Raw genomic sequence first — 13142 nt, 5'->3', positions numbered from 1 at the left:
AAGCAGAACATATTTCATGTCTTGCTTGTTTTATCCTTAACTATGCCATCTGAGCTTCAAGATTAGAATTATTGCCTTCTTTCAAGCAGCTGTTGCCACCACACTCAACTTTAAAGGAAGAGACTCACTGCTCCCCCACTATTCCCATCTAGACCAGGAAACATGTAGCATGCAAGTCCACTCAATGTATTTGGATTAAGATCCAAGTGGGACCAGGTTCTGCATCCAAGAGCCTCAATAACAGCCAAACAAAACAAGGCCAAGTTGATATTTCTCCAACAGGCATTAGTCATTTTCTTCAAAAGCCATGCTTCTCAAAAGGTAACTTGGGAGTGGGGTAGGAAATATGATTACAAAGACTGCCAGAAAGTCAGAAACATGAGAAGTAACAAGGATGGAGGAGAGGTTGTTCACAGTGAGGTAAGAAGTATGCAGAAACTCTTCTAGTTAGTCAAATATTTTCTTCTAATAAAAAGTACTCTCAGAAGTCAAGTATGACTGCTGTTTTCATGGGCATTATCTCTGCCACACAGAGATCCTTCATGATTTCATGAAAGAGGCATTTCACATGGGCTTACCAATGTGGGTTACCCAAGTTCGTCACAAAGTGTACCCTCAAAGAACTGAAATCAAGCAAGCACCTCTCCACCCTAAAAAGCACCCATGCACAATATATACATTTCTAAATATGCTTGTTGCATACATGCTTTCAACAGCTTTGGGTTTACACCTTAAAGTGTGTGGTACATAAAGTGGCTTTAAAACTAGTCCATGCTACATTCACTATCCCTTTTTCCTTGCTGGAACATTCTGACACTTTCCCCTAAATAGAGGACAAAGGTAAGAAGAGATAAGAGGTCATTCTCATCTTCCCTAGAGAAAAGACCAAGCAGTACAACAAGGTGTCCCAATACATGATAGAGTCATAGTGGTGAGAACTGCAGCAACAATTTGATGTCATATGTTTTACAAGAACAAGCATGCCAAAGAAAAACAAAAACAAAAATAGGAAAAAGCTCGACTCACCTCTTGCAAACCACTCGTCTTTTGGCAGGAGAGAAGGACAGGGAAGAAGGGAAGCAAGAGAGAAGAAATGCCAGCAGGATCACAGGACATTTGGAAGAAAACAGGGGGGGAGCAAGGAGGAAGGAAGACAGGCCACAAATTAGTTGAAGACCATCCATCACCATGATTGCCACACAAACAAAAAGCCCACCATTACAAGTCGTTAGGCCTTGAAAGATAAAGAGCAAAATAGCCAAGGGATTACCACAGCTACAGAATGCTCCTATGGAAAGCAGCAGCAGTAACTTGTGCTCTGACCGCAAGGGGGAGTTTAAAAATCTTCAGGAACTAGCTCCTTTTCCTCCCTTTCTTGCCTCAACACTCTACCCAACATCCCCAGTGGGCTGGACAGACCATGGGAACCAAAAGCCATACCTTTGCCTTTTTTGGCACCAAAACAGCTGGCTGCATGCGGACCAGTGTTGTTGGCAGCACTGAGAGGGGCTTCCTGATAGCGCTCTGCGTGGGGGATCTCGCGATGCACCTGGTACGAGAGGTTCCTCAGGAGGCAGACACAGTTTTCCACAAGCTGACACAGGAGAAAAGACAATTCTCCAAGTTAGATGTCAAAGTTACTGAAGTTCTACAGGTGCGGAGATCCACACCCACACAAGCACAAGTATGACAAAAAAACAGTAGCCCTCAAGGAAGCATCCTGCAGCTCAGAAAAAAGGGAGCCTACTTGCCCATGCCAACTCCTAAGTCAAGAGAGCTAGATACACTCAGCTCTCCTCCCTACATTTAGAGAGAAGGGTAGAGACCAAGGGTTACAATTTACTGTGACAACTCTGCTCTTTGCAGAGCTAGGAGAAGTAATGTTTGAGAGGCACCACCACCCAGAATCCCCCAAAGAAATATGGGAGTTGTTGTACAAAAACAGTCATTTCCCTCAAGGTCTGGTTAAATGAAGGAAGTGCCAATAAGAAGAAGAAAATGATACACACCAGTTGTATTAAAGAGCCAAAATGTTTATGAACTGCTTGTTGGCTTGGAGGGAGGGATTATGCCCACATGTCACCTTCTCTAAGTCAAATGAAAGATTGCCAGAGGTACTGATCATGATAGCACAAGGGCAAAGGGATAGAGGTAGCTTCTTCCAGCACTAGGCAGACTTTCCTAAGAATATGGGAGAGGTCTAATTTGCGCTTCTGTGCTATTTTCATTTTGCATGATCTGAGGGCATGGAGACAAACTAGCATTCCCAGAAGCAGTGGTGCAATAACCCACATATGCCAAAAGGCAATATAGCCTTCTTAAATGACTCATCATGAAAGAAACCCTATAAAAATAGCTGGAGGAGCATGAACCATACTGTCCCTTGCACATGGACCTATGAAACCAGAGGTAAAGAAATAATACAGCCATATTGCACCCAAGAATAAAGATCAATGATTGCCCCTCAAGCCCAACAAAACCCTGGCTCTCTGCCCACACATTGCTCTTCCTCTGCCCCCAAAATTGGGTAGAAGAAAAGCCCCTGAAAACAAATATTCACTCAACCAGAAGAGCAAGCTGCAGAAAGAATCACACTGTCTCTTCCACCCACTTCTTTTTACCTTGCTATCTAAATCTTTCTGGCCAATTTCAGACTGAACGATATATATAAGGGCATCCACAAGCCCATCACACTCTCGCAGCTTGCGGCGGGCTTCACTTCTCTCTGAGCTGACGTTTCTACAAAAAGAGAAGGAAAACTATTAGAATTATATCACTAAGAGAAGCAGACAGACTTTTCAAGGACACTAGTTTTTCTCCCCTCCCCTTTTCCTTTTTACATTTGGCCAAGCTTCCACTCTCTCCCAGGGGTGATGGTTTGCTGGATGGGAATTTCTAGCTTCTACCATGTTAAACTTTGTATAACATATCAAAAGCCTTTCAGAAGCTTCAGCAAACACCATCATGCTGAGTCCTGAGATTTCAGCCGATTCTGCACTTTAGCCTCTTAGAAATTAAACTGAATTTTAGTCAAATGCTCTCTAATCTAAGCAGGGACAGTCCAGCCATCAAACACTTCACAGGTTACCACTTCTTGCAAGAATGTGAGGACAGCCAGCAGCTTTGCTTTGTTCATTTCCACCACAGCCCCTTTCAACATCAGATTATAGGGAAAGACTCCAACATCTAGGGCACCAGTGGCCTACAGTCAAAAATTTAACAGTAAAGCAAACAGAAATTTTTGCTTTAATAACTGCACCTCCAGTTCACCAGAAGGCACCAAATTTATCCAAAACTGTGTCTCCAATCTAGCACTACACCTCAGGCCTAGCAGATACTCCAAGAGTTGCAAGGTTTCTTCAAAGTGCCTCTTCTAAATAAGAGGGTGAGTCTGATGTCATAGTCAGTTTGCTGGATTCAGAAGATCTGGACTCTAGTTACCACAAAGTCATGAAGTTCACCAGATGATCTTGAACCAGCCCCTACCTTACAGGGATGTCATGGGGGCAAAAGGAGTGAGTGAGTGCCACATACACTGCATTGACAACAAATAAATGAATAAATCTCATTGCTCCTATACAGAAAGCCTTTGGGACCACAGAGATGCACTCCATCTTACCTAAGGCAGCCAATGGTATTCGTGAGCACCGACTCCCACTCTATGTGGCGGGGTTTTGAGTCTTCGCTGGGCTCTCTCTCCCAGCCAGAGCGTGGAATTATCACCTCATCTGTGAGGGCATGTAAGGCATTATCCACAATGGCCATCTTTATTGAGTCATGAGAGGAAAGGTTCCACAGCGTCCCTATAACAGAGAGTCAATCATGAGTAAGGAGTAATTGCATCAGAAGAGCCCCAAAAGCTCACCTCACACATCTGTCCACTCCCTCAGAGAGAGACTAGTGACTACCTGTGATGACTTCTGTAAGGTCCATATCACGTGCTTTCCGCAGAAGCCGCACCAGAGCAGGGACGCCGTCACAGTTCTTGATGGCGATCTTGTTGTCCTGATCCTTCCCAAAGGAGATGTTCTTGAGGGCTCCACATGCCCCATAGTGCACCTCCTTCTTGGGGTGGTCCAGAAGCCCCACAAGTACAGGAATGCCCTTCAGCTTGCGCACCTCTGTCTTCACCTTGTCATTACGGAAGCACAAGTGCTGAAGGTAGGCTGCAGCATTGGACTTGACTGCATCTAGGCGGAACCCCAGCATGGCAATCACCTCAGGAAGCTCAGGTTGGCGCCAGTTTCCTGGGGGCTGGCCTCCTTTCCTCAGGCTATCAAGGCTTGCCAAGCTGCCTCTCTCATGCTGGGCCAGCGGGGCCCAATAATACTGGTCCCTAGCCAAGTCATCCACCAACATATCCTCATAACTTCTGCAAATAAGGGAAGAAAGGAAAAAAAGAAATGCAGCAAGTGAGAAGATTAGTCATCCAAACCATTACTATTGGTAATGTTAGCCACCCCGAATGTGCTGCATCACCACAACAACAGGGTATACACTTTTAAAAAATAAGTGCATGTGTGTGTGCCATCAAGTCACCTGTCCACTTGTGGCAACCCCATGAATTCCCATAGGATTTTCTTGGGCAAAGAATACTCAAAGGTGGTTTTGCCAGTTCCTTCTTCTGAAACATAGCTTACAGCACCTGGTATTCACTGGGGGTCTCCCATCCAAGTAACCAGGGCTGACCAAGATCAGATGGGATCTGCTTTTTGGGTATTTAAGACCCCCAAAATACAAAAGTATAATTTTAATTTTGCTAGTTGTTTTATGTCACAACTATTATTACATTAAGTGATATATGGGAATTAAAAGTTATGAGTAACATTTATTACAAAAAACTTTGCTAGGGATTCTGTATAGTGTGGTATGGGAGGAGGTCAGTGTGTGTGTGTGTGGGAGTGACACCATGAGGTATTGCACAGGGTGACAACAAGCCTAGTGGTGGCACTGCAAGATGGGCCACTCAAGCAGGGCGACAAAAAAGATACAGTCGGCCCTTCTTATACACGGACTTTTTATACACGGATTTAAGCATACACGGTTTGAAAATGTTCCAAAAAAGTATAAATTTACCTTGATGTTCCATTTTTTATTAGGGACACCATTTTGCTATGTCATTATACTTAATGGGACTTGAGCATACACGGATTTTGTTATACACGGGGGATCTTGGAACCAAACCCCAGCATATAACAAGGATCCACTGTACAGTGCTACCTCGGGTTACGAAATTAATTCGTTCCGCGGCGCCGTTCGTAACCCGATAAATTTCGCAACCCGAAAAGGCGCTGGAAAGCCGCTAGCCGCCCGCTAGCCGCGCTTTCAGATTTGAATTTCGCGCCGAAAAAAATTTCGTAACCCGAAAAAATCTTCGTAACCCGGAACAGTTTTTTCCTATCTAACTTTTTCGTACCCCGGAAATTTCGTAACGTGAGCAATTCGTATCCCGGGGTACCACTGTAGTACAATAGCCACTGCTAATGCTACTACTTTGAAAGAACGTACAGCACCAAAATGTCTGTATTCTAATGGCCACCCCACTGGCAGCACCACTGGTAAAAGAGAAAGTGGAAGTGCACTGTCAGGGTCATCAAGTAAGAAAACTTCAAAAATAAAGGTTGTACTTGCTGGGGATGCTCTAGCTGGAGTTCCAGCACTAAGTGGGGTTCTTCTTAAAGGCCTCTGTGGCCCCTTCTAACTCTGTTCTTCTGTGATTCTATGCTAAGTCACCCACTCTTGATCAACTCTGATCAAGGACAGATCCAGCAGGAGGCAAGGGAGCATACACTTGCTCATCATTCTCCCTTATGACTCCAGTATTTTGGAACACCAGAGGATTAATTGCAGGCCTTCAGCTCATCTTTCAGTCTGGGCTTGAATGAGAAATGTCCAATTAAGAACATTAGCAACAATGTAGCTAAGCGAGGCACAGTAATTGATCCTTAAGAGGGTTGAGAATGAAAATTCTGAAGAATTTCGTTTTTAAAAACCCTGTCACTTCTGTTACTTGGGATTTGGGGGCAGGGGAAGGTTTCCAGTACTGTTCAGGAACAATTCCCTCTCTCCTTTTTAATCAGCATCTGAAAGTGATTTTTCTAAATCTATCTACTAGACGGCAGGTTGGTGCTATTCATGCCTAATTTCCTGGGTCAGCCTTCTTGGTCACAAAGGCAGTGGATTATGGGAGTTGCTGTTCATTACATCTAGATGATGGAAGGCTCATCAAACTATATCAAGAGTTATAACACCAATGCCTTATTCAGCCAAGTGTTCTACTCTACCATACTTTCTAAATGCAGCAAGTACAGTGGGCCCTTGGTATCCTCTGGGGGTTGGTTCCAGGATCCCCCATGGGTCCCAAAATCCATGCGTACTCAAGTCCCATTAAATACAGTGGCACTGTAAAATGGTGTTCGTTATATAAAATCAAGATTTGCATTTTGGAATATATATATTCAAGCCATGGGTGGTTGAATCTGTGGGTAAAGAATATGTGGACATGGAGGGCTGACTATAAGCAAGGCAGAGGATTCTCAGGTGAGATTTCAAAGACAGTAGATTGGCACAAAGTGCAAATGCTACTATCAGCACATTTCAGGCAAAAACTAGCAGGCTATGCTCAAGTGTACACTTTTTTTTAAAGAAAGGGTTATTTCTTACAATCTGGTTTAAGGTGATTTCTGCTCCCCTGGAACTCTTACATTCGATGCTGTTGGGATCAGGCAGAAGGGAGATGGTCTGGTTTTCCCACCAGCTCAACAATGACTCCAAGCATACACGGAGAGAGAAATCCCAGAGGTTCAAGCAGGATTCAGGAAAGGAAGAGGCACTAGGGATCACATTACAAACATGATGCCTAATGAAGTGAATTCCTACACACACACACACACACACACACCCCAGCATGTGCTTTATAGACTATAGCAAAGCCTTTGACTGCATAGATCATGAAAGGCTATGAAATGCCCTTAAACACATGGGAGTGCCAACACATCTGATAGTCCTGATGAGGAATCTGTACTCAGGATAAGAGGCTACTGTCAGAACAGAACATGGAGAAACAAAATGCTTCCCAATTGGCAAAGCGGTGAGACAAGGCTGTATCCTTTGATCCTATCTGTTAACTTGTATGCAGAACATATTATAAGAAAAGCAGGCTTGGACACAGAAGAAGGGGGAGTGAAAATAGGAGGAAGAAATATCAATAATCTAAAATATGCAGATGACATAGCAGAAAACCTCAAGAGACTTGGGACACCAACTAAGGAAGATCAAAGTTCTTCTTTGATCTTCCTTAGCTGGTGTGCAAAGGCAGGCTTAATGTTGAACATAAAGAAAACAAAAATAATGACCATCAAAGACCTTCACAAGTTCAACCTAGACAATGAATAAATGGAAATAGTAAAAGAATTCCAATACCTGGGATCAAACATTGATAGAAATGGGGGCGGCAGTTAGGAAATCAGAAGAAGATTAAGAATGGAGAGGGTGGTTATGAAAGAACTAGAAAAGATTGTACTGTAAAATGCAAAGATATTCAACTGAGCACAAAAGTTAGAATCATACAAGCCATTGCATTCCCTATTACCATGTATGGATGTGAGAGCTAGACAGTTAAGAAAAAAGATAGGAAGAAAATCCATTCATTTGAAATGTGGTGCTGGAGACAACTGCTGGGGATCCTACAGACAGCCAAAACAACAAACAAATGGGTCTTGGACCAGATCAAGCCGGAAACCTCCCTGGAAGCCAAGATGACCAAACTGAGGCTGTTGTACTTCGGACACATCATGACAAGGAAGGACTCTTTGGAAAAGATAATAATGCTGGGAAAGGTGGAGGGAAGTAGGAAGGCCACATGCTAGATGGATGAACTCTATTAAGGAGGTCACAGTATGGGGTTGCAGGAAGTAAGCAGAGCACTGGAGGACAAAGTCTTAGGGATGTCTCATTCATAGGGCGCCATGAGTGGAGATTGACTATGAGGGCAGTTAACAACAAAATATCTTTGAAAGTGCTACTGAAATACAGTAATGCAAGACCTGGTTGGGTGGGGATTGTGGAAAGGAATACAAAAGCTCTTCTCATCACCAGCTTGAAACAATGGAAAGCTACAAGTCAGCAAGCAATAGATGCTGATCTAAGTACAGAAAGAATCCTAGACTGTCTGAACTTTTCTGTCTTCTAATGTATGAGTACTGTCAGTGCTCCATATCCATGGATTTTTTATTCAAGCATTCATTGTTTGAAAATATTTTTTAAAATACAAAAATTCCAAAAAGCAAACCGGGACATCATTTTACTACCCCACTGTATATAATGGGACTTGAGCATCCATGGGTTTTAGTATCCATGGGGGGAATTGAAACATACCCCACTGTATATGATGTGCTTATACAGATTACGTACATGCACTGGAGCAGGAACATCATTTAACAATGAAAATGCTTCAGCTTTCTATGTGCATGCATGCATGCATGCTCTCTCTCTCTCACACACACACACACACACACACACACACACACACACACAAGACCTACAGTCTCCATACAAGGATTGTGGGAAAGATGTTGGATGAGGCTAATTAGAACAATAAACAGGGCTAGACAAGATTTTCCAGAGCTCTCATAGGCAGGTTTAACATTGTTGAGACCCTGAGTTTCCTTCAATTTTACTGCTTTTTGTTAAGCAGGAGGGGAATGAATGAATGAATGAAATTTTATTTCTAGACCGCTATTCCTTGCAATCACAGCGGTTTACAAAAACACCATCAAAACCAATACATAGCCCAACAATACAAAAACCCACCCATACCATTTAAAAACAATACAAGGGAGGGTCTGTCTTCTTCAGGCAGGCAGTTGGAGCCAGCCTGCCTCTCTCCCCCCACGATGGTGGTTGAAGGGAGGGCTTTTCTTCTTCAGGCAGGCAGTTGGAGCCAGACACAGATTTTGTCATTTTGGGGAAGTACTTACTGAACATAGGGTTCACTTGTGCTCTCTCCACATTTGTATGCAAAGAACAGGTCAGTCCACACACACCCTCTTTTAAATGGAGAAACTTAATCACAGAGAAACTGGGTCCTTTATCTATTCCTGATTACAACACATACTTTGAAAGGCACCTATGAAAGTTGTTACTATGCTGCAGCAGACCAGCCAGCGAAGCATGGGTGTGGAGAAAAGCAGCATTAGTGTGCTCATGCCAAGAAAAACCTGCCAGGGCCTAGCTTTTTTACAATTCTACCCTGCCCATCTCCACCAAAACAAACTTTGGCTGCCCTTCACTGAAACAGAATCAATTCACTTTGACCAGTATACTTACTCCTATGCTTGGTGACACAGAATGAGGCAGTTGGGAAATACATCACTGCAATCTCTACCAAATACAAGTGTAGAACAAAAAAAAAAACCCCACCCAGCCACTGTGCTATCAGGAAGTGCACTGGACATCTACACTATGTGTAATTTGTGCCCACGCAGAGCCAGTGCCAAGGAAGTACAGCTAAAGCCTTATCCACTCACCATCTGGAATAATTCTGTACACAGGTATACTAGATTTAAAGAATTCAATGGAAGGGGTAGAGGAGAAAGGACTCTCTCCCACTGCAGCCCCCAAGTCCAACTTTTCCCAGTATTTGGCCCTCCAGATGTTTTGAACTTCAGTCACCAGTCTCCAGGCCAAATGGCCAATACACTGAGATTCTGGGAGTTGATATCCAAAACGTCTAGCAGGCAACAGACTGACAAACACTGTTTTCCTGGAATTCAATTTGAAAAAAGACAAAGTTCACCAGCAGAAAATATATGCTGTGCTAGCAATCTCTTGTGGAACTAAAAAGCCCCTAATTCAGCAGTGCTCAACATTTGGTCCTCTAGGCATTTTGGACTTCAACTACCACAATTCTTGAGCACTGGTCATACTGGCTGGGACTTCTGGGAGATAAAGTCCAAAACAGCTGGAGGACCAAAGGTTGAGAACCACTGCCCAAATGAAACCAGAAATCAAATTTACACTGTATCAACAGAAGTATAGAGTCCAGATTACAAAATAATAATAATACCACTCTGTTCTGCTTTTGTCAGACCTCACTGGATTACTATATCCAGTTCTGGACATCATATGGACAAACTGGAACATGCCCAAGGTGAGTCAGATGATAAAAGGTCTGGAAACTCAGAGACATGAGGAATGGCCTCAGGTGATGGGTATGTTTAGCTCAAAAAAAAAAAAAAAGGGACGGACAGGTGATATGATAGCCATATTTAAATACCTGAAGGATGTCACACAGAAGATGAAGAAAGTTTGTTTCTGCTGCTCCTGAGACTAGGAGAGAGGCTAAATTGCAAGAAAAAAGATTCCTCCCAAACATCAGGAAGAACTTCTTGGTGGTAAAAGCTGTTTGACCATGGAGTGCCGTGACTGCTTTCAAGGGTGGTAGACTCTTCCTCTTTGTAGGTCTTTAATCAGAGTTTGGAGTGCTTTAGCTATGTATTGCTGCATGGCAAGGAAGTGGACTATGTGGACTTTGCAGTTCCTTCCAGCTCTATGATTCTATGATCTTGATGTACTATGTGCATGTATTCATGTAGCCCCCTGGCACCTCTATATGGGAGACAGCAGGGAGATTCCACAGTAACAGCACTGGGACAGACCTCTGCCTGAGATCATGCTGAGTTGTTTCTAGGGGGACAAACTGATCCACATATGGCATTCACCAATATTCTCAGTGTATGGACTTGCGCTCTTTGATCTTCACATTCATCTGTTGGAGGTAAACATTCATCTGCTGGTATACTCAATAGTTCATGCTTTGAAGGCCAATTACCCTTGAGTTACACTACATGTCAGGATAAGAAAGGCTGACTTTCCAAATCTACTCAGTCTTTTAAGGGTTTATCAGTTAAGAAACCAGAAAGTGAGCCGTTTCTGGACACTAAATATTTTTGGACACCATCCCACCCAAGAGGACACCAGACTTTCAACTTTCAGATCATCCATATCTGCAGATTAGGTAACATACAGGATTCCTGTTTTTACTGCCCTGCCCATACAGTGTCAGCCTCAAAAATACAGACTGATCCCTGTACTACTGATCACTGTTCCATGATAAACTATGAAGAGACTTTGGCTAGACTTTCCAAGCTACTGAAGACAAGGTGCATTTTCTGTGTAAACTGTTCTTTTGTCTTGAAGGATGTTGTTTAGATGAGTTATCAGGCAGCAGAACCTGTCATGGTTAGGTAGCCCTGGCAGATTTCTGACTCTCTCTCTCTCTCTTTCTCCCCACACATAGTTGGTCCTTCTTATCCATGGATTTTTTATCCATGGATTCAAGCACCCATGGCTTCAAAATATTTTTTAAAAAAGTATAAGTTCCAAATAGCAAACCTTGATTTTGCCATTTTATATAAGGGACACCATTTTTTCCTTCCATTATATTTAATGAGACTTGAGCATCCACAGATTTTGGTATCTACGGGAGGTCCTGGAACCAAACCCCAGTCGATAGCAAGGGTCCACTGTATACATGTACACACACACACACACACACACACACACACACAAAATCAACATGATTTAATGAAAGCAACATAGCTCTTATAAGACAATCCATAAATGTCAAAAACCAAGTTTTAAAAAACTCTTCCAGTTAACACTATTAAACCACAGTTCTTTAAAAACAATAGCAACAACAACACTCCTGAAGCAAAACAAAAGTAGTGTACAAAATCAACATCATGAGAACTACAAAGATGTCTTTTGCCTCCTTAAGGTATCAATTCAGATTCTGTACCAGTGGTTCCTAACCTTTGGTCGTACAGGTGTTTTGGACTTCAGCTCCCATAATTCCTGTCTGTTGGTGAAGTTGGCTGGGGCTTCTGTGATCTGAAGTCCAAAACAAATGAAGGACCAAAGGTTGGGAATGACTGTTTTATATCATTTCCAGTCTGTATTGAATAAGAAATCTACTCTTTTGTTAAATTATACCAATAATTTGTTTGGATACACTTTAACAAGCAATCTTTCAAGGGCTGCATGGTATCCAGTCTAGTTCTGGAGTGATTTTCCTAGGACATTTATCAGGGATAGATATGTGATTGTAGACAGACTTCCCTAGAAGGCACTGTCTACTATTACCTTGTTTCCTTGCAATGAATGATTGAGAAGCAGGCATTCACTCCTTTCTCAAGCAGAAGAAAACTGGAAGTATTGTAGATTCAAATCTACTGGCATATCTCTACATGATTATTTTCAGTAGACTGGCAAGGTGTTCTGACTCCCAATTGTTTTGACAATAGAGAGCCAGCATGGTTTGTATGTTGGGCTATGGCTCTGGAGACTGAGGTTCAATTCCCAGCTCAGCTATGAAACCCACTGGGTGACCTTGGCAAGTCACACTCTCTCAGCCTCAAAGGAAGGGAATGGCAAACCCCCTCTGAACAAATCTTACCAAGAAAAATCCATACTAGGTTTGCTTTAGGGTCACAATAAGTCAGAAATGACTTGAAGGGACACAGCAGCAACAACAACAACAAAGTATAAACCGACTCCTCTCTCACCTACATTATATGGCTGAAATAAAACCAAGTGTGGGTTTTTTGTGTGGAAAGATTGTGAGCTCCATTCAGATTTATCTATAAGTGCCCCAATATCCTCTGAAACACAAAGAGCAGGCACATACAGCATTCCTTATCAGACCAGTTGGTCCTGCAAAATGATCTCTGAAGAAACAAGCAGAAAACTACCCATCCAGACTGCAAGCGCCTTATGTGCCTTCCAAAGGCAGATGACATTTCTTACAAACGCTATCTATCTTGCAAACTTGTTCATACAAGACATTCACATAGTTCTGGTTTATTTTTGAAGCCACACACACTGCTGCTTGCATGTTCTAATCTCTAAAATCACAGAGAATAGAGGAGATACTTGTTCAAGTTTAGCCCCTCCTGGCTCCCCCTTTCCTGTACTGAATTCAAAGCAAGGGGGAGCTTCCTAAACCTTGGTGTAAAGCCAAACCCTTTGGTCTGAAAACAACTTTGGAAAATTGCATTGAAGTGCATCATATGCTCTCAAAGCAAGAGCAGCAACAGCAAACAAGACCAAGCCGATGCCCTTCTGTGAGTGCAAAGGGGGGA

The 13142-nt window shown here is 42.8% G+C and overlaps 1 protein-coding gene across 9 annotated transcripts in view; it reads right to left on the bottom strand.

The window, feature by feature from the left end:
- CTNND1 (catenin delta 1) overlaps nucleotides 1-13142 on the bottom strand; it is an 88278-nt gene that overhangs the window by 14512 nt on the left and 60624 nt on the right. For 8 of the 9 annotated variants that reach the window (XM_089520632.1, XM_089520631.1, XM_089520635.1 and 5 more), the window contains 5 exons: nucleotides 3909-4372; nucleotides 3620-3803; nucleotides 2622-2739; nucleotides 1441-1594; nucleotides 1027-1044 (listed from right to left, as the gene is read on the bottom strand). In XM_089520632.1, the coding sequence (XP_089376758.1) occupies nucleotides 1027-1044; nucleotides 1441-1594; nucleotides 2622-2739; nucleotides 3620-3803; nucleotides 3909-4372 (938 nt within the window). The remainder of the gene's footprint in view (nucleotides 1-1026; nucleotides 1045-1440; nucleotides 1595-2621; nucleotides 2740-3619; nucleotides 3804-3908; nucleotides 4373-13142) is intronic. The other variant, XM_089520634.1, reaches the window with a different exon arrangement.

The sequence above is a fragment of the Sceloporus occidentalis genome, unplaced genomic scaffold (genome assembly GCF_023333645.1).
Source record: "Sceloporus occidentalis isolate IW3139 unplaced genomic scaffold, rSceOcc1.0.p SCAF_4, whole genome shotgun sequence".
NCBI classification, from domain to species: domain Eukaryota; kingdom Metazoa; phylum Chordata; class Lepidosauria; order Squamata; family Phrynosomatidae; genus Sceloporus; species Sceloporus occidentalis.
Note: the sequence above shows the minus strand (reverse complement) of the source record. Positions and strands in the feature narration are given on the sequence as shown.